We start from the raw sequence: 21,205 nt of genomic DNA on the forward strand, positions 1-21,205 counted from the left end.
ACTTAAATCCTTCTGGTGATAGAGGCCTCACTTCCTCACCAAGAAGCCCATTCCATGTTTTAATAGTTCTAATCGGGAGAATGCCATTATCTCTATTGTGCTGAAATCTGCTTCCAGTAATTTCTGGCTATTGGTTTTAGTTTGACCCTCTGAAATAACATAGACTGTCTGCTCATTTATTCTCCCATGGTGGTCCCATAAAGCCTATAAGTATTTGATGATAATATTTCATCCACATAAAAAATTGCCTAGAGACCCAAATATATTATATATAAAATACTTGAAAGAAAGAAAGAACTATACATAAAATTCTATAAAATATATATTATGTGTGTATGTGTGTATATGTGTGCGTGTGAGAGAGAGAGGTATCAATTACAGCAAAAATAATAGTGAAAAACAAAAATAATTCCAATAACGTTTTCAATTTAGGATAAGCTAGAGGCTAGGAAGGATCAAATAATAATGACTTTGACTTGTTTCACCATACTATCACAAAACATTCCAAAAAGAGTCATTTCCACTCTACTTACATAATTAGATTATTTGCATAATACAACTGCAGTTGTTGCCTGAATGAAGTATATTCAGTAATTATTTAAGTATTTTAAAACATACTTCATAGAGAGAAATAGTAAAATGAAAAATAAGAGGAGGATTAGCATAAAAATTAAATTTTTTCTGTCAATTCATAGTTGGTCTATGAAAATAATAGTTAATAATTGATGATTATAACAATACAAATGTATAGATTTTAAGTAGCTATGGGAAATTGAACACTATGGTTAGTTATGCAATTAATTGTTTCTCAGGGAACCATATATATAACAACAATGTGTATCATATAAACAAACACAATTTGCTCACTATTTAAACTGTAACAGGGTCTTTTAGGATTCTTAGAGAAATTTTTTTTTAAAAATGTCATAATCTTTGTGACCTCAATTCCCCTTTGTCTTCATTTGAATTGAAAAAGATTATTTTAAAAAGGTTATTTAAAAATCGAATTAGAGCAGCTTTTGTCTCTATCATAACTCTACGTTTCAATATTTTAAGATAGGCCAGGCAAAGAAACACTAGCGTCACTCATAAAACAATAATTTTATTAAGTATCCACCCTAAAGGCACAATGGTATAGTTGAAAGACCAGTGGCCTAGGATGTAGGAGACCCTCTTTCTAGACTTTACTCTGCTACAAAATAACTGTATAAACTTAGATTTTTGTTTGTCATCTGTAAAATGAGAACCGAATAGGGGCCGTCCCTGAGGTATAATGGTTAAGTTCAGCATGCTCTGCTTCAGTGGCCAGGGTTCATGGGTTCAAATCCCAGGCACGGACCTACAGCACTTGTCAGCCATGCTGTGGTGGCGACCCACATACAGAATAGAGGAAGATTGGCACAGATGTTAGCTCAGGGCAAATCTTCCTCAGGAAGAAAAAGGAAAATGAGAACAGAGTATATCAAAATTTCAAGGATGTATATATTAATTTCACAGAGCATTTCTTGAACAACCTCAAAAGAAAGCTGCATTGACAAAAACAACAACAAAAAAGCCCTAATTGTGTCCTTTAATCATTTGTCATCTAATTTAAGGCTGAAATATAACGGTTGAAAACTCAAATATATACCATTGACTGTTTTCAGACTCAGACTCCTGGGCAAATTTCATAATAGAATCTTTATTATTGTGGCCCAGCCCCCTTCTGCCCAGCAAGATCCTGCGGAAGGAAGTGTTATGAGCAGAGAGAGGGAAGAGTTCCTTGAGTCAAGGAAACTGCGAGTGAGAAATTCTCAGTGATTGCGGGATGCCATTCTCCAAAGAATCCACAGTAACATCTCATGAAAAAAATAATGGGTTTTAAATATTCACTAAGTACAAAATAAATTTCAGATACATTTAAATTTAGTATCAGATGTCAATAAGTTTCAGATCAAACCATTGCAGTCAAATAAGACTTCTACCCTTTCTTTTTCCTCTCTTCCTCAGCACTACAGCAGCCAGAGGTAGCCTCGTGGAGGCGGGAAGAGAGTCTCCACCTTTCCCTACTGGAGGTTTCCCAATCTGTGCAGAAGCTGGGGGAGGGGAGGACACTGATTTCTGCTTGCACAGTGAGAAGCCCCACTCTTTAAACCTACCGATTACACCTGTGTTGACTTACACCTGTGAAGATGTGCAAGGGGCACTCCCATTCTCTCACGCTTCGTCCTTCTTCCTTAACCTCACTCTCGCTTTCCTTCTTTTTTCCCACCTACTGGAGATTTCTACCATTTCTTGAAAATTTTGCCAGAGTCTATGCCAAATGTATTAGATAAATCAATTAAGTCAACCGATGCCCCTGAAAGCAAATGGCAAGAGGACAGCGCCAGCGAATTTGAACATGAAAACCTCACTTTCAGGTTACTGGGGGATTTTTTACTATCACCAGATACTAGATGATGACCGTGCCATTCTGCACATGATTCCATGGGCTGAAGAAAAGGTAATTAAGAATATTGATGCTCTATTAGAGATTAGTGACCATTCATGTAATTAATATAAAAAGACAACCAAGAGGCTGAGAATGGATTTTGTGGTCAAAGAAACTTTGGGTACTGGAAATACCGAGGAGATTAAGCCTCTGTTAATCTTCTATTTATTATTCAGAGATTACATCACCTTTTCCTCTTCATCTACTTAAGGGACGTGAACCAAGGATGGGAGATTCTCTTTGAAGGCTGCAAGTTTAACTCGCTTGTTTAGTTTCTCTTCACCATCAGCAAGAAGAAGAATTATAGGTACATATATATTACTTACAAGTAAATTCAAGAATGTCATTCTCTTTTCTTCTCCACACCATCTCCACACTCTCACTGAACTTTTCAAAGACAAGTTAAAGTAATAGATCTATTGCATTTTGCAAACTTATTTGTGGAATTGTCCCTGGTACCCAGGATTATCTAAGGTAAATGATCATCTCTCACAGCTTTTCTCTTAACTAAGTAAAGAGTAGGTATAGCTTGAAAGAGTTTATGAAATAAGATTATTAGGATTTTTAAGAAACTTTTATAAAAGGTTTTGACCTACTTAAAAGAGATGGGTCAGAAGGTTTAGCACCGGGCCGGCCCCATGGCTTAGCGGTTCAGTGCGCACGCTCTGCTACTGGTGGCCCGGGTTCAGATCCCGGGCGCGCACCGACGCACTGCTTCTCCGGCCATGCTGAGGCTGTGTCCCACATACAGCAACTAGAAGGATGTGCAGCTATGACGTACAACTATCTACTGGGTCTTTGGGGAAATAAAGGAGGAGGATTGGCAATAGATGTTAGCTCAGAGCCAGTCTTCCTCAGCAAAAAAAGGAGGATTAGCATGGATGTTAGCTCAGGGCTGATCTTCCTCACAAAAAAAAAAAAAAAAAAGAAGGTTAGCACTTGTTGTCAGCTCTATTAACACTATCTTCTAGAGCGGTGCTTTGCAGAAGCTCTGGTATCTTCAGAACTTCCATCCAAACACTATGAGAAACATTAAAGACATTAAAAAGACCTCAGCCTTCATTTTTGCTGTGACTGCAGCACAGCATCCAGGCTTAATGTGCCTCCACCTTCTAAATGGCTTACTTTGACATTGCTCTTTTCAGACTAGTGAATCAACAATACTAAGATGATTTTAAAGTGGTTACTCTGAGATGAGATCATCACACTGGTGCCCTGCCATATGTTATTAAATTGTCCCAGTTCACAGCAAATTCCAGAAAGCACTCTCAGCTAGAGTGCTAACACTTGCAGCTAGGGAGTAGGTCACAAAGACAAGAGTCCAAGAAGACAGCTGAGTCATCCTGGGTGGAATATATAAAATCCCTATGCTGCACTAGGACAGAGGTAATGCTTCCTCTGAGCTCCTAACCTTTTTAACAAACATCAAAAAGTAGGACTAAGGGGCCGGCCAGGTGGCGTAGGGTTAAGTTCGAGCTTTCCGCTTTGGCTGCTCAGAGTCCACCAGTTCAGCTCCTGGGCTCGGACCTACTCACCACTCATCAAGCAACGCTGAGGAGGCGTCCCACATAGAAGAGCTACAACTCTACAGCTATGATACACAACTATGTACTGGGGCTTTGGGGAGAAAAAAAGAAAAAGAGGAAGATTGGGAACAGATGTTAGTGCAGGGCCAATCTTCCTCAAAAAAAAAAAAAGTAGGACTAAAATGTAGAATGGAAACCCTCATTCATGGCTAGTAAGATTGGCAATTAGTACAACCACTTTGGAAATCTGTTTGGAATTATCTACTAAAGTTGAACATTTATACCAAGAGATGTACAAAAAGGTTCACGGTCGTGTTATTTGTAAGAGCTCCCAAATGGAAATAGCTCAGATGTTCATCAACAGTGGAACGGGTTTTTAGTGCGGTGTAGTCACACGATAGAATAGCATTCAACAATGACAACGGAAGAGCCACAGCTACTCGCAGCACTTGAGTGAATTCTACAAACACGATGTTGAGTGAAAGAATCCACACACAGATTAAAAACCTGAATATTCTACTCATAAAAAAATTCAAAAATAGGTAAAACTAATCTATGATGTTAGAAGCCAAGACGATAGTTTCTTGGGAAGCAGAGAAAGAGGAGTCCTTGGGAAGGGAAGGAGGGGGCTTCAGAGCGCTGGCAAAGTTTTCTGTCTGGAAGAGGCTCGCACCAATGGGTTCATGTCGTGATATGTCACCCAGCTGTGTTCTTAAGATTTGTGCATTCTTCTCTGTCTAGTGTTAGGCTTTAATTAAGAATGTTTATTTTATTTTATTTTTTTTTATAATTCTATTTATTTATTTATTTTTCCCCCCAAAGCCCCAGTAGATAGTTGTCTGTCATAGTTGCACATCCTTCTAGTTGCTGTATGTGGGATGCGGCCTCAGCATGGCCGGAGAAGTGGTGCGTCAGTGCGCGCCCGGGATCCGAACCCAGGCCACCAGCAGCGGAGCGCGTGCACTTAACCACTAAGCCACGGGCCGGCCCCGAATGTTTATTTTTAAAAAGAAAATATAAGCATTAGAGAAAGAACTATGAAATGTCTTAAGTATGTAGGGAAAAAAATAGTACCAGTTCAATAAAATTCTGCATATATTATTCATCCTAGCTTATGAAATAGTCCTCAAATTATTTTAATTCATTCAGGGATATCTAACTTGGTAGTTTTTCCTTTGTCGATTTTAACCCGTCAGCTGAGCGCAGCTAGAGTTGGTTGAGTTCACCAATTAGGGAGGTGGATTTTGAGGGGGCCACATAATAACTTTTGATCTTCCACTATACAAGGTTACACTGACAGCTGCGAGAGTGATATGTAACCAAGAAATATCTGAAGGTTCTTTTTGGAGGCTGCATGGCGGGGTGGAAAAAGTGTGGAAGTTGGAGCCGGGTGGAACTGAATTTGAATTTTAGCTCCGCCACATACTAGTTGTATGATCGTGAGCAAGTCACTTACATTCTCTGCTTCCTCATCTTTAAAGGAGGACCATAATATCCATTTAAATGGGGACTATATCACATATGTGTATATTACAAATGGCACATATTGTTTCGTGGGTGGTAACTATTATGAATAGAATTACCTAACTTATTTGCTAACAAAGTAAATAAACTGAACCAATATAAAATGTAAATTTTATTTTGGTCTTAAGGTTTTTACCCATTCAAAATGTTCCAAAAGCATAGTTTTAGGCCCCAGCAAATAACTAGTCTGTCTCAAAATGTCTGAGTTGGTATTCTCTGTGATCCTAGATGGTTTCTTCAGAATCTAAGCCACTCAAATGCGCCTATGGCTGACTTGGTACTACAAATATAACTAATGTCCCCCATATGGGGACTTCAGACCCCTTCGGTGACTCTCCCTTGAACTGTTACCATGAACTGCTTCTGGAAAAGAACAAAGTGGAGAGGAGAGTAGGAAATGAGCACTGGAACGGCAAAAAGAGCGTTCCTATTAACAAATAGGGTCAAGGGAAGACAATACGTAATTCCTACATATGCCTATAATCCGTTGAAAGGAGTATGTGGAATAGGATCTGGTGCGTGGCATCTTATAGGGCAGTTTAGACAGACGTCAGCTGTACAGCCAGCAGCACACAGCCTAAGCATTACTATCTTAAAGCTGCAGTTTCTTATCTTTACAAAAGATATAATTAGAGCTTTTCAATTTTTCTTTAAAAAAAAAGAAATGGTTTAATCCTTTAATTCTTAAAAAAGATTTCATTAGTTTCTCTGTTTGTTGTTTGTTTTGTACATTTTCAAAAAAATACATCAGTCTGAAACTACTTATGGGGGATGGAGAGTTGTGGAATTAATACAGACCACTTTCTCTTTCGTGAGCCCAAAGTCTATTAGAAATGATGTCGTCTGTCTTAGGGGCTTTGCATTCCATTTAAATCACTCCCTGTTACAACCACAGATCTTTACGGGTAAAAGAGACCTCAGGAGCTTTTTCTGGTCCAGTAGCCATAAAGTCAAAAACTTACTGTCTCCATCTTACCTGTCTCTGAAACTTCCTCCAAAAAATTTTTTGACCTAAAAGTATTGACATTGACATAATTTAATTAAACATGTGTGAAACTACAGTGTTCCAGAATCTAAAATTGATATAATTAAAGTGAAATGCAAAGTGTGCACCTCTGATACCATTTTTTAATGTTACACTCCATCACTTCTGTTTAATATCAAATCACAAGAGATATTTTTTGTCTGTTAATTGCATTTTACATGCCCTTCATCATTGGCCTCAAACCAATTAAATTTGAGAAAAAATTATTGAAGCAAGCAGTATGGTCCAAAATAATCAAGTTCACTACAGTTGCTTTCACTCAGTGATGTCTCTAGCAGATAAATTACCACTCATTGTTTCGTTCTATTATAGCTATTTCATTCTCAAAAATACTTGAAGTAAAAACTGATGGATCTAGAGAAAGATTTTTATTTTCAGAATATTTGTGAAAATCTAGCAAAAAGAAAGCTGCTTATTTCTAATACTGTATTACAGAAATTTTTATTCTTTAAATAAAGCATATATTATTAGTGAACTCTAAAAATGAAATTAATAATTTTTCAGTTTTAATTATCCTGCTTCCATGTGTCTCGTGTACCACAAAGTGTTCTTGGCAGTTTGATGCTTCAGAGAGTCTCTGTAGACTTAGAAGTGACTTAGAAGTAAAGGACCTGAGAATCTGACTGCTAGTCAGTAAGAAACCTAACTCATGATATTTTTGAATATTGGGTTGAATCATATAAAATTGCCATGTTCGTAGGTTAAAAATGGTCAAATCCAGGGGCCGGCCCCATGGTGTAGTGGTTAAGTTCGGCATGCTCCACTTTCGCGGCCCGGGTTTGTGGGTTCGGATCCTGGGTGCAGACCTGCAGCACTCATCAGCCATGCGCTGGTGGCAGTCCACATACAAAGTAGAGGAAGATTGTCACAGATGTTAGCTCAGGGCCAATCTTCCTCAAGCAAAAAAAAAAAAAGAGAGAGGACGATTGGCAACAGATTCGGGGCGAATCTTCCTCAGGCAAAAAAAAAAAGGTCAAATCCAGGCAATTTCATATAATACAATGCAGTAGCTGATGGGTTTTGAATACAGGCATCTTGGTGTACCTGGAAACATTGTGGGGTTCTTTCACCATTAAATCGATGTGAATATACATTTTGGAACTATTCTCCAATCAAGGGCTCTCTTGTTTACTGCTCTCCATCTTTTCCCTTATCCATTTATTCCTTTATCCTCTGAGTGGATGGCTTCTATTTGATCAACCCAATGGAAACTCCTCTCTCCAAAATCACTGATGATCCTTCAGGAAACGGCCAAATCCAAACCCTCCCCTTATCGCCTCAGCCTCTCTACAGCCTTGGAGAATTTGATCACTTTCTCCTTTAAAGTTGTCCCTTCTTTCGTATCTGTGGCACTGCATTACTTGCTTCTTGACTTGCCTCTCTCAGTTTTTCTCTTTTCCGTTCACCACCTAAATGAAGGCATTCCGTTAGTCTCCATCTTTTTTCTTGCTCAATAGATTTATACTTTCACCCTAATCTCCTTCACCCTGAGCAAATGAGCCCCCTTTCTGCTTTCTGGCCCCTGGAACATACACGCAATACACTCTTACCTGTTGCTGCGACTGCCATCTCTCCTTTCCTCTTCCTCAGTAAAGAGGTGCCCCTCTTCCTCCACTATTACCCACCTTGTGCTTTCACCTGCCTTCCGACCATCCCAGGGACACTGCTCGCTGAGCTCCTCACTCATCCTACACCCTCCACCCCTTCCTATAGGCTCTTTCCCCTCAATATATAAACTTGCTTGATTTTCTCCTATGATATACAGAAAAGAAAAATCTCTTGACACTATGCCACCTTCTAGCTACTGCCCTATCTTAAATATTCTAACTTGTTTTCATCTTCATTTCCTATAACTTTTATTACCAAATGTCTGAGGTCAGGCACCTCCAGAAGGTGACTCTGATAAGAACTTGATGGTAGTAGCTTATTTGGGAGAGAATCCCAGCTAGGGGAATGGGGAAGTGAGTCAGGGAAGGGAAAGAGCCAACACAGGATGTGTCAGTGCCTAGGGTATTGCTGGGGGAAACTGTGACTTGACTCATTGGGGATATTTGAGAAACTATGTAGAACATGTCTGAGAGTTTTGCCTCCTTGGGGGGCTGGCAATACTGGGGAACTTACTAATCAGCTCTCATCCTGGATCATTGAGGGTTGTTCCTGAGAGCATGAACTCTGTAGCACTTCCGGCCAGCTCCTGCTGGCCGCAAAGGCAGAAAGTAGCAGTGGTTGCAGTAGGAAGCCATCAGCAGATGTGGGAATGGTGGGCCGAAGGGGTGTGGGAGGAGCACCAACTGTGTCTGCTACACCCATCGTAATTGGCCTTCTTTCACCACTTCACATTTATGGTGAGGGGCCAATGATCTCATAATTGCCACGCCTAACGAGATCTCTTTGTCCTCGTGCCCCCGATCTTTCTGTTTGCAGCATTTGGGTCTTCAGTCCTCATCGTCCTGGATATTTTCCTTTCTGTGGCTTCTGAGAAGCCACACTTTCTGTCTTCTTCTACCTCTATACCATTTTTGTCTCCTTTTCAGCTGTCTCTTCTCCAAGGGTTGATGCTTTACAGGGCTCTGCTTTGGATTTCTCATTTTACACACTATTCCTAAGACATCTCTTCCAATTTTGTGACTCCCACAACCACCTACACGATGCTGACTTCTGAATGTGTGTGTCCAGCCTGGACTCTTCTCCTGAGGTTGCAGCCATATATCAGATTGCGTTCCACGCTTCCACTTCCCAGAGTGCCTGATCATATTAGCCTGACTGTCAGAAGTCCTCGATCCCAGTGTTCACAAAACAAAAGTGCTGTCTTTCCTTAAAGACACATGTTCTTCTGCCCATATTCCTTCTTAGCTAACCAGTAACACAACTGAAAACCTGGGAGTCGTTCGAGTCTTTCCCTTTTTCCTTACTCTTCACATCCAATTAGTGACCCACCCCTGTCAATTTTATCTTCGTAATGCACTCCGGTTCATTCACTCCCGCTCTTTGTCTTCATCCCATCTCAGTTCCCTCTCCTTACCCATGTCTCACCTCTAGCCTCACCTCGTCACTCTGTAACCTTCACACTACTGCTAGGATGGTGTTTCAAAAACATGAATCTGATCAATTGCTTACAGAAAAAGTCCAAATTCCTCACTAGAATATGAAGGGCCTCCAGGAGCTGGCCCCAACTGGCCTCTCCAGCCTCATGATTCACTATTTCTTCTCCCTGCTCACCCTGTACTCTAACCATTATAATTTCCAAATTGTTCCATTCGGTTCCAAATCTCTATGAATTTCTTTATTTAACTGATACTTTATAGCATATATCATGCTATGTAATCTAAGAATTTTACAAATATTAAATTATTTAACTCTCATTACAACCCTATGCTATATGAACTGTTATTATCCCCATTTTATAGACAAGAAAATTGAGGTTCAGAAAGGTTAAGTGACTTGACCAACGTCACACAGCTAGTGAGTGGCAGAGCCAGGATCCTAATCCAGACAGTATGGCTCCAGAGTCATTGCTGTCAACTCCTCTACCACAGTGAGGGGGATTTGTTAATCTCATTCTTTGTCTGGAACCTCCTCACCCCACTTTCAGTGGGTCCTTCTCAATCGAATCTTTCTTGACCCTTCACTACTTTGATAGACTTGACCTCGTTGTCTCCTTTGAACCCCCTCTATAATGAGTACAAACATACTTAACACTTATTCCCATATGTGTCTTCCTTTAGTATCAACTTCTTGAAGGCCTCTCCTTCACCAGTTCCTGTAATTTTTTCTGACCCTAAATGTTGAAAGTTCCAAAGTTAAAGCCTTTAAGCTCTTTTTCTATCTATCCACACCCATTGTCTTGATGATTTCATCCACTTCAGGCTGCAAACACCATCTGTACAGGACAACTCCCACATTTATATCTCCTGCTTAAAATTCTGTCCTGACCTCCAGACTCGTACATAAAACAGCCTCCTCTATGACTTCAGTTGGCTGTCTAAGGGGTATCTCATGGTTAACGTGTCCAAACAAAATTCCTGGTCCTTCCTCCTTCCCAACAACGTCCATCTCAGGCTTCTCCATCCCAGACAGTGATGACACCAGGCTTCCAACTGCTCAGAGCAAAAACGTCGAGTCATCTTCTATTTCCCTTTTCTTTCATGCACCACAATCAGTCAACAAGTCCTGTTGGCTCTGCTTTCTAAATATGTCCAGAAGGCAACCATTCCATTGCTCTCCACTTCCGCTGCCATTAACCCGGCCCAAGTCACCCTCATTTCTTATCTGAACTAGACTTGTAACTGCTTCTATTCTGGCTACTTTATTTTTCCCAGTGGAAGCCTGAGTGATACTATTAGAATTTGTCATATCTTGTCACACCTCCACTAAAATCCCTCCAGTAGGATCTCATCTCCCTCTTAGTGGAAGCCAAAGTCACGTCACCAGCCTACAAATCCTACCCAGCTGGTCCCTGTTACCCCGACCTCCTTTCCTTCTCCTCTACCCCCGCTTAGTCTGTTGCAGAAACACCAGCCTTCTTGCCATTCTTCCAGTGCTCTAGGCATGTTCCCACCCCGGGACCTTTGCACTTAGTGTTCCTTGCTGCTCTGCCTGGAACATTTGTTCTCCGTATACCCTTGTTCCTTTACCTGCATCTGGTCTTTGTGCAAAAGTTATTTTCTCAGTGAGTCCTTCCCTGATCACCCTGTTTAAAATTGAAACCCCTAACTCTAACATTCTCTGGCTTCTTTCTAGGCTTACTTTTCTCCTCTCACCATCTAACAGTATACATTTTACTTTTATATTCTGTCTCTCCCCACTAGGATCTAAATTTCCTCTGAGTTCGTTGCTCCGAGCCCAGCACCAGGCATTGCCTGTCATGTAATAAGGACTCCAAAAATGTTGGCCATTGTTCTCAGCCTGTAGCCCAGTGCCTGGAACATATTAGGTCTTTGATAAATCCTATTGAATGGATTAGTACATTTGTGATTGAATATATTCTTTTTATCATGTATCTAAACTATCCTGAGATCTCTCTGAAGATAACTCCAATCTCTATTTCTATTCCAAACCTCTCTCCAAACCTTAAAGTTGCAATACCAACAGCCTCTTGTTTCTCACATCCTGGATGGTGTAGCATCTCCAACTCTCACAGTCTAAAGTAAAACTCATCTCTGGACACGCAACCCCCAAGCTCAATTAGCTTTCTGATTCTTTTATTTCTGTTCAAGTCATTATTATCCCTTTGTCATCAGTCATTTTTGTATCCACTGACTTCTATATCCCAAAATCCAAATAATTATCAAACCCCGAGAATCTACCTAGACAGTGTTTCTCCGGTTTGTCTTTTTCTTTCATTCCCACTGATAACATCCTCATCAGACCTCAGCTATCTCTTTATTCTGTCAATCCAGTCAGCCATTCAGTTCTCCATCCATCTCTTTATACATCAGCAAAGGTTTATTGAGTCTCCACTGTACTAGGTACTTGGCTCATATAGTACAGAATGTGCCATAAAATAGTTTCCTTGATCAGGAAAAATGTCACTTGCTAAGACAAATTGATACATTATCTTTGTTTCAATCCTTCAACTATATTATTAACATTAGTTTGTAGGACTGGATAAGCAAAGCCACATCTTGAATCCGTGCCAGTCAAAAGCCATTTATATCTTCCTGAAGCTAAAGGCAGGGATCTAATATACTTCACTCGCCATCTGCGTATTGGTCCTTTACCCCTGAGAATATGTTCCATTGTGTTTTGTAAACATTATGTCCTGCTCGCAATTGTCCTGGACAATTACAGTTGACAGTTTGTACTTCTTCTAGTGCTATGGTAAAGGACATCATTCAGCTCAGAGCTACACGACTCAGTTCCTCCTGTGACTACACATGTTGTGTACCCAAATGGCCACTTCTAGGAAACGCCAAAGCATCTACATGTTGGTCTCAGTTCCCCTCTGATCTTGGTAAGGGATTGTATTCTGTATTATTAGATTTATTTACATGCTTCTGTTAACACCCCTCTCCCCAGAAGCTTATGTTTAATGAGAACAGGATCTGTATGTTAGTAATATCTTGTACCTTCAACATTGTTTGAACATATTAGGGTGTCTGTGCATGTTGAAAGTAATTGAATAGAATTGCTTACAGGTTACACTCATTGTGAACATATAAAGCTGTTTGACGTTGTATATAGCTGTATATAACATGGACAGTAGAAACTATACATCCAAACAATAGTATTTTCTAAAGGATGAGTCAAGAGGCCATTCCTTCTTTGATTCAGCCAATAAGGAGGAAAAATTACCCTTATCTTTAAGGGTTAGGATTATAACATCAGCTCCCTCTGTTGATCATTTTAGAAATGACATGGCACTTGAAGCTATTTTACAAAATAGAAGACCCCCTCAACAGTAAAATGTTAATTAAACTGGAACAAGCCAATGAAGATACATTTGAAATTTTTTTTTTAATTTTTATTTATTTATTTTTCCCCCAAAGCCCCAGTAGATAGTTGTATGTCACAGTTGCACATCCTTCTAGTTGCTGTATATGGGACGCGGCCTCAGCATGGCCGGAGAAGCGGTGCGTCGGTGCGTGCCCGGGATCCGAACCCGGGCCGCCAGCAGCGTAGCGCGCACACTTAACCACTAAGCCACAGGGCCGGCCCTGAAATTTTATCTATTTGAGACTGTCATTCTGAATATATAAGAAGGAAATCAATAATATGATATTAAGTGGCAATTTCATAGAGTGTCTCCTTCTCTGTCGATTATTAGGATCAACAAACATATACTGTGTTTAGGAGATTCAAAGATAATGAAATCTAACATAAGCATATAATTTCAGGCTCTCCAAAGACCGTGGTTATTGAGTTTTAGCCTGCATCGGGATAATCTGGACAAGTGCTTCTCCAGCTTTGGCATGCAACAGAAATCACCTGCAGGGCCTGATAAGACATGGATTGCTGGGTCCAACCCACAGCATTTCTTTCTTTCTTTCTTTTTTTTTTTTTGCTGAAGAAGACCGGCCCTGAGCTAACATCCGTGCCCATCTTCCTCCACTTTATATGGGACGCCGCCACAGCACTGCTTGGCCTGCCAAGCAGTGTGTCGGTGCGCACCCGGGATCTGAACCAGCGAACCCCGGGCCGCCGCCCGCACTTAACCGCTTGCGCCACTGGGCCAGCCCCAACCCGCAGCATTTCTGATCCGGTAAGTTTGTGTTGGAGCTAAGAATTTGCATTTCTCATATTCTGAGAACCACAACTCTAGACTGTTGCTACTAAATGTGATCTACAAGACAGTAGCAGCAGCAGCAGCACCTGAGAGATTTGAGCCACACAGAATCTCAGGCCCACCCCAGACCTACTTTCTCTAATGATTCCTGAGTGATTCGTATGCACATTCAAGTTTGAGAGGCATTGGCTTAGGTCAGGGGTGGCAAACTTTTTCGGTAACGGGCTAGATAGTAAACATTTTAAGACTTACGGGCATAGAGTCTCTGCCACAACTACTGAACTTCACCATCTTAGCACAAAAGCAGCCATAGACTGAGTGTGAATGTGTGCCAATAAAACTTTATTTACAAAAACAGACAGTGGGCTGGATTTGGTCCCCTGGTCCTAGTTCATCAACTTCTGGCTTAGAATGTGTGTGTTTGTGGGTTATGTTGTATTTTATTTTTTAAATGTAGTTTCACTTCCCACAGAGTCTGTTCCAGTAGTTCTAGGGTTGGACCTGCTATTTGTATTTTCAACAAACACCTGAGGAAATTTTGATTCAGGTGGTCAGCAAATCATACTTTGGGAAACACTTTCACCCATCATTTTCCTTTGCAATATCGAATTATTTTATTAGATATTTATGGTTTTCTTTTAAATAGCTCGTAAAAAGAAAAATAAAACTCTCTGATCTATTCATCTTTTCAACAGCACTCTTCCGTGTTCTTCCAAATGTTGGCCACACTAGGGTTGGGCTGGTACAAATTAGATGTATGTTTCCCCAACAGAGCAAACTGAACACCGTAAGGAAGCTGGGCTCCTGGAAGTGTTGCTGCTGCACACATTTTCCCATAAGGAAAGAGGGCACACTGCATGCACATTTAAGCAGGAAACTCATTGCAGAAGAAAATTAGAAGCAATGAGAAGTGCAGATCCTTCTCCTTTATTGCTGCTCTAATTTTTTCAAACTAGAACTCAACTGCTACAGCTAAAGTCCTCAGGGAATAGTTTTATGATTAAAGCCAAAAAACAGTATTGTGCATTTACTTGCTCTCAATTCTATATCAAGCAGAGAAAGGGAGGAAAACAAAGACAGCTGTGAAATGGACTTTGTTCTCATTCTCTAAATGGCTAGTTGCTTCTTTTATAAAAGTAGATTTGAGTTGACATTTTATGTCTTAATAACCTATCCTTTCTCACCAACTCTCCTTTCCGCCCAGAAGCACTAGCTCTGTAATAAGTCTATGAACTTTTCTGTTGCCATTCTTCTTATTTGGCTTAACAGAGTTCTGGGCATTATCCTACACCATACACAAAAATTAACTCAAAATGAATTAAAGACTTGAATGTAAGATCAGAAACCGTGAAACTTCTAGAAGAAACCATTGGCAGTACGCTCTTTGACATCGATCTTAGCAGCATATTTCCAAGCACCATGTCTGACCGGGCAAGGGAAACAATGGAAAAAATAAACAAACAGAACTACATCAAACTAAAAAGCTTCTGCACAGCAAAGGAAACCATCAACAAGACAAAAAGACAACCTAAGAATTGGGAGAAGATATTTGCAAACCGTATATCAGATCAGAGGTTAATATTCAAAATTTATAAAGAATTATACATCTCAACCACAAAAAAACTAAGAACCCAGTTAAAAAATGGGCAAAAGATCTAAACAGACATTTCTCCAAAGAAGATATACAGATGGCCAACAGGCTCATGAAAAGACGTTCAATGTCGCTACTTATCAGGGAAACGCAAATCAAAACTACAATGAGGTATCACCTCCTGCCCATCAGAATGCCTATATTTAACAAGACAGGAAAAGACAAGTGTTGGAGAGGATGTGGAGAGAAGGGAACTCTCATACACCGCTGGAGGGGGTGCAAACTGGTGCAGCCACAGTGGAAAACAGTAGGGAGATTCCCCAAAAAATTAAGAATAGAACTACCATACGATCCAGCTATTCCACTGCTGGTTGTTTATCCAAAGAACATGAAAACATGAAGGTGTAAAGATATATGAACCCTTATGTTCATTGCAGCATTATTCACAATAGCCAAGACTTGGAAGCAACCCAGGTGCCCACTGAGGGACGAATGGATAAAGAAGATGTGGTATATATACACAATGGAATACTACTCAGCCATAAAAACAGATGAAACCTTGCCATTTGTGACAACATGGATGGACATTGAGGGTATTATGCTAAGCAAAGTAAGACTGAGGGAGAAGGTCAAATACCGTGTGATCTCACTCACAAGTGGAAGATAAAAACAACAACAAACAATCACATAGAGACAGAGATTGGGTTGGTGGTTACCCGAGGGGAAGGGGGGAGGGAGGAGAGCGAAAAGCGTGACAGGGCACATGTGCATGGTGATGGACTGTAATTAGTTTGAGTGGTGAACTTGATGTAATCTACACACAAATCAAAATATAATGATGTACACCCGAAATTTATATAATGTTATAAAGCAATGTTACCACAATAAAAGAAAGAAACAGCAGTACTAGACCCAGATGAGTAACGGCTCCAGATATGGGAATTACTAGGCCCAAGCTGAGGAGTCCAGCTCCTGCTTAAGAACCTTCGAGCTATAGACTGAATGTTGGTGTCCCCCAAAATTCCTATGTTGAAGACCTAATGCCCAATGCGATGGTGTTGGGTGGGGCCTCTGGTATTTAATTAGGTTTAGATGACCTCACAGGATGGAGCCCCATGATGGAATTAGTGCCCTTATTAAAAGAGGAAGAGACTAGACCCTACTTGCTCTCTGCCCTGTGAGGACACCATGAAAAGCCGGCCATCCATGAACCAGGAAGCAGACCCTCACGAGACACTGAATCTGCCAGCACCTTGATCTCAAACTCCCAGCCTCCAGGACTGTGAGAAATAAATGTGTGTTGTTTAAACCAAAAAAAAAAAAAAAACGAGTTCTGGGAAGCAATACATGGAAAGAAATTTAATTTTTAATGAACAGATATGAAAATTACAAACATTGTGTTTTTAATATATTTTTTAAAGATGTGTTTTTCTCAAAGTATGTAAAAACATGTCTAGATTTTTCTTAGCCATTTTTTCCAGCTGGCTTAAAGTGTAGTTTTAAATTGTGAGGTCGTTGAGGATTAATTTTTTTTTTATAATTCTTTCCTAATTATTAAAACAATACTTTTTATTGTTAAAATTTTTAAATCAGATAAACAACAAAAGAAGTCATGTATAACACCACTAGCCAAAGATAGTCTCTACTAACTTAAAAAAATAATAATTTGAGGTGACATTCATATAACATAAAATTAACCATTTTAAAGTGAAAGATTCAGTGGTGTTTAATACATTCACAGTATTGTGCAAACACCACCTCTATTTAGTTCTAAAACATTTCCATCACTCCAAAGTAAGACCTCTTGCCCATGAAGCATTCTCCTCATTCCCTGTCTCCACAGCCCCTGACAATCACCAATCTGTGTTCTGTGTCTGGGTTTATCTATTCTGGATATTTCCTATAAATGGAATCATACAATATGTGACCTTGTGTGTCTGGCTTCTTTCACTCAGCATGTTTGTGAGGTTCATGCATGTTATTGCATGCATCACTACTTAATTCCTTTTCATGACTCAATAATATTCCAGTGTATAAATATTCCACATTTGTTTATACATTTATTCATTGATTGACATTTAACTGTTTCCTCCTTTTGGCTATTGTGAATAATGCTGCAATGAACACCATATGCATGTACTTGTTTGAGTACCTGTTTTCAATTCTTTTGGGTATATATCTAGCAACAGATTGCTGGGTCATATGGCAATTCTATGTTTAACTTTTTGAGGAACTGCCAAACTGTTTTCTGTAGTGGCTGAACCATTTTGCATTTCCACCAGCAATGTACAAGCATTCTAATTTCTCCACATCCTTGTCAACACTTATTTTTTTGCATTTTTTAAAATTATAGCCATCCTTGTGGGTGTGAAGTGATACTTAACTGTGGTTTTGATTTGTATTTCCCTAGTGACTGATAATGTTGAACATCTCTCAATGTGTTTGTTAGTCATTTGTATTATCTTCTTTGGAGAAGTGTTTATTCATGTCCTTTCCTCGTTTTTTAAATGGATTATCTTTTTGTTGTTGAGTTGTAACATTTCTTTACGTATTCTGGATACTAGACGCTTATCAGATATATGATTTGGAAATATTTTCTCACATTCTGTAGATTGTCTTTTCACTTTCTTGATAATGTCCTTTAGTGCACAAAAGTCTTTAATTTTGATGAAGTCCGAAGCGTCTATTTTTTCTTGTGTCGCTTATGCTTTTAGGGGTCATATCTAAGAATCCATTTCCCAATCCAAGGTCATGAAAATTTACTCCTACTTTTTTTCCAAGAGTTTTATGGTTTTAGCTCATATTTAGGTTGTTGATACATTTTGAGTTCATTTTTGTATATGCTGGGAAGTAGGGGTCCAAATCCATTCATTAGCATGTGGATATCCAGTTGTCCCAGAGCCATTTCTGAAGAGACTATTGTTCCCCCCTGTTATGAGAGGTTTGGGGATTCGATCGGAGATGTAAAAGACACTTTCCACTCCAAACAAATGGACTGAAGGTATATTTTATTATATAGAGGATAGTAAAGGCGATAGTCCGCAAACAGATCCGAATAGGTCAAATAATAAGAGGGAAAAAACACCAGCTCGACTGGAAAGGGAAAACACCCACATGGGCTGAGATAGCAGCAGATCCAAATAGGTCATATAATAAGAGGGAAAAGCATCAAATCGATCGGAAAGGGAAACGCCAGATCGACTGAAGGGAAATGACACAAATCAACCGGAAAGAGAAACACCAGGTTCACCGAAAAGAGAACACATCAAATCAGTTACTTTACAGTAAATCAATTACTCACAACATCCGCGCCCCACTGCCGGGAGAGTCCTGTCAATGGACACGGCTGGGGGGGAATCACACGTCCTGGGCAAAGCGTCCCTTCCACAGGTGGAACTCTCACCAGGTCTCAGTCTCCAGCAGTTTATATAAGCAGTCACAGAGTTTGCAGAGGAAGCATCTAGTGTTCCCAAGCACAAATGGTTATCAGTGGTGTACGTGCACTGAGCCCCTTGGCTAACGTCCCAGCCCAGTAGTTGTGTACGTGCATTGTTCTCTTTGGTTATCATCCTAGCCCAGCACAGATGGCCAGTCCATCCCGTGCTGCGACGCTCCAAGAGCCTTGAAATGTTACAACTTGCAACTCTCTCCGTGGGAGAAGGGCCAGTTCCCACCACGCAGAAAGCAGCTTTTATATTTCTTTTTGTGCTGGTGGCTGTAGGTCAATGGAACGGCCAAACACGGCTGTACTCATGTCAAGACACCCCCTTAAATGGTCTTGGAACCGTTGTTTAAAAAAATTGGCCATAGATGTATGAATTTATTTCTGGACTCTTGATTCTATTTTACTGGTCTATATGTCTGTCCTTATGCCATTACCACACTGTTTTGGTTGTGGTAGCTTTATAGTTAAGTTTTGAATTTAGGAAGTGTGAGTCCTCCAACTTTGTTCTTTTTATAGATTATTTTGGCTATTTGGAGATCCAGTGAATTTGAAAATCTGCTTTTCTATTTCTGCAAAAAATACCATTGCAATTTTGATAAGTATTACATTGAATCTGTAGATCTCTTTGGGTGGTATAGATATCTTAACAACATTAAGTCTTCCAATCCATGAACACAGGATGTCTCTCCATTTATTTAGGTCTTTAAAAAAAATTTTTGAGCAATGTTTTGTAGTTTTCAGTGTGATTATTTGTTTAGGATAAATTTCTGAAGATAGAATACATTGGGTTAAAGAGTATACAAAATTCTAAATATATATTTTCCCTTAGAAAGTTTTGCCAAATTACACTTCCATTCAATCTTTATCAGTTTGAGGGCTAGAAAATTGTATTTCTCTGCTTTAAATTTCACTTCTTTTATTCTTGGTGATATTGTTTTCATGCGCTTATTGGTCATTTATAATTCTTAGTCAGGAACATTTATTTGTAAACATGCCTGCATAATGACTGACTTTTTAAATTGGATTTACAGAAGTTATATATCTCGTTGCAATAAACCAATATGAATGAAAGTGAGAACATCATTATTGTTATTTTTTCATCAGTGATATTGAGTATCTCCCATAATATCTTTACTCATATACAACAAAGCATATTAATCTCACAGCCCCTTCATTTTAATTTTGTGGATAATTAATAAATCGGAATATTTGAGAAGAGAGGATAGTTTGATTTGTCTTTTACTATGTATTCTGCCTTGAACTATGACTCCATATCTAAACAGTATGACTTCAGCAACTAAAGATGAATAAACTTCTTTGGTACAAGGTACACCCCATGTTCCTACTTCAACTGGCACTGCAGTTGAGGTTTACAGAATTTTAGAGCTGGAAGAGACCTCAGAGACCATTTAGTGTAGCTCTCTCATTTTATAGATGACAAGCCTGTGGCCCAGTCTGGTGATATAATTCAACAGAGGGCACAGTCAGTCAGGGGCAGGATCCAAGATACCACGGGCCCTCCAATAACCTATAGCTGTGTCTGGAGTAGCCATCAAAACAGTGTAAGAGCTGAAAGCCCATGTGCGCCCTCTGCAGGTCTCAGGGCTAAAAAGAGCTGCTACAATCCAATCACTCGTTACAACAGGTACTGGGGAAAAATAGGGACCCTTCCAGCTTTGCAAAATGTGTTTTTCTTGCCACAAAAAAACCCCAGCTAAGGCTATGCAAATATTTCAGGTACTTCAGGGCAAACATTTCCTCCTTCTAAATCTTCTTTTCACTTATATTAATACAGCCATCAAAGAAGGCAGAATCTTGTAGCAGTCAGGAGCCTGAACCCCAGATTTAGAGTTTCTGAGCTTGACTTCTGGCTCAATCATTTGCCAGCTACATACACGTTCAAGCCTCACTGTTTCATCTGTAAAATGGAGATAATAATAGTCATAATATCCGCAACTAATAGGATAGTTGTGGAAATAAAAAGAAGTAATGCACATAAACTACTTACTAGTGATTAGCATATGACAATGGTGAAGACAAATGGCTGTAAGCACTCTTTAAAATATTAATAAATGGGAGAATGTGTGCAGACTGCAGCTCATTCACTTAATCTCCTGTGGTAGACAGAAAAAAAAAAGGCCTTTGCAGTACCTGAAATTGTTGACTATTTTAAATTTTGCAGCATTGTTTTGTTGTGTTTATACTCTTGCAGATGGAGCATTTTAAAGACATGTCACTTGGATTTTTCTTTAACAACATGTATGTTTCTTTAACAATTCTAGATATAAGATAATATGCTCATTATAAAGTTATTCAAGACTTAGAACATGGGAATAATAATAGTTCAAGAATCTAACATACATTTTGAAGACTAAAAAT

At 39.5% G+C, this 21,205-nt stretch overlaps 1 protein-coding gene across 6 annotated transcripts in view; it reads left to right on the top strand.

Annotated features, from left to right (window-relative positions):
• Positions 1-19,909, top strand: part of LOC147913011 (uncharacterized) — a 29,552-nt gene extending 9,643 nt beyond the window's left edge. For 3 of the 6 annotated variants that reach the window (XR_015549230.1, XR_015549231.1, XM_087420399.1), the window contains 2 exons: positions 2,682-2,777; positions 13,402-19,909. Coding sequence is in view for 4 of the 6 variants with exons in the window: in XM_087420399.1 (XP_087276525.1) it covers positions 2,682-2,742 (61 nt within the window). In the remaining 2 variants the exon portion in view is untranslated. The other 3 variants (XM_087420398.1, XM_087420397.1, XM_087420400.1) reach the window with 2 other exon arrangements.
• Positions 19,910-21,205: the final 1,296 nt, after the last annotated feature.

Source organism: Ceratotherium simum, chromosome 31 (assembly GCF_057802395.1).
Source record: "Ceratotherium simum simum isolate JZ-2026a chromosome 31, ASM5780239v1, whole genome shotgun sequence".
In the NCBI taxonomy this organism is placed as follows: Eukaryota; Metazoa; Chordata; class Mammalia; order Perissodactyla; family Rhinocerotidae; genus Ceratotherium; species Ceratotherium simum.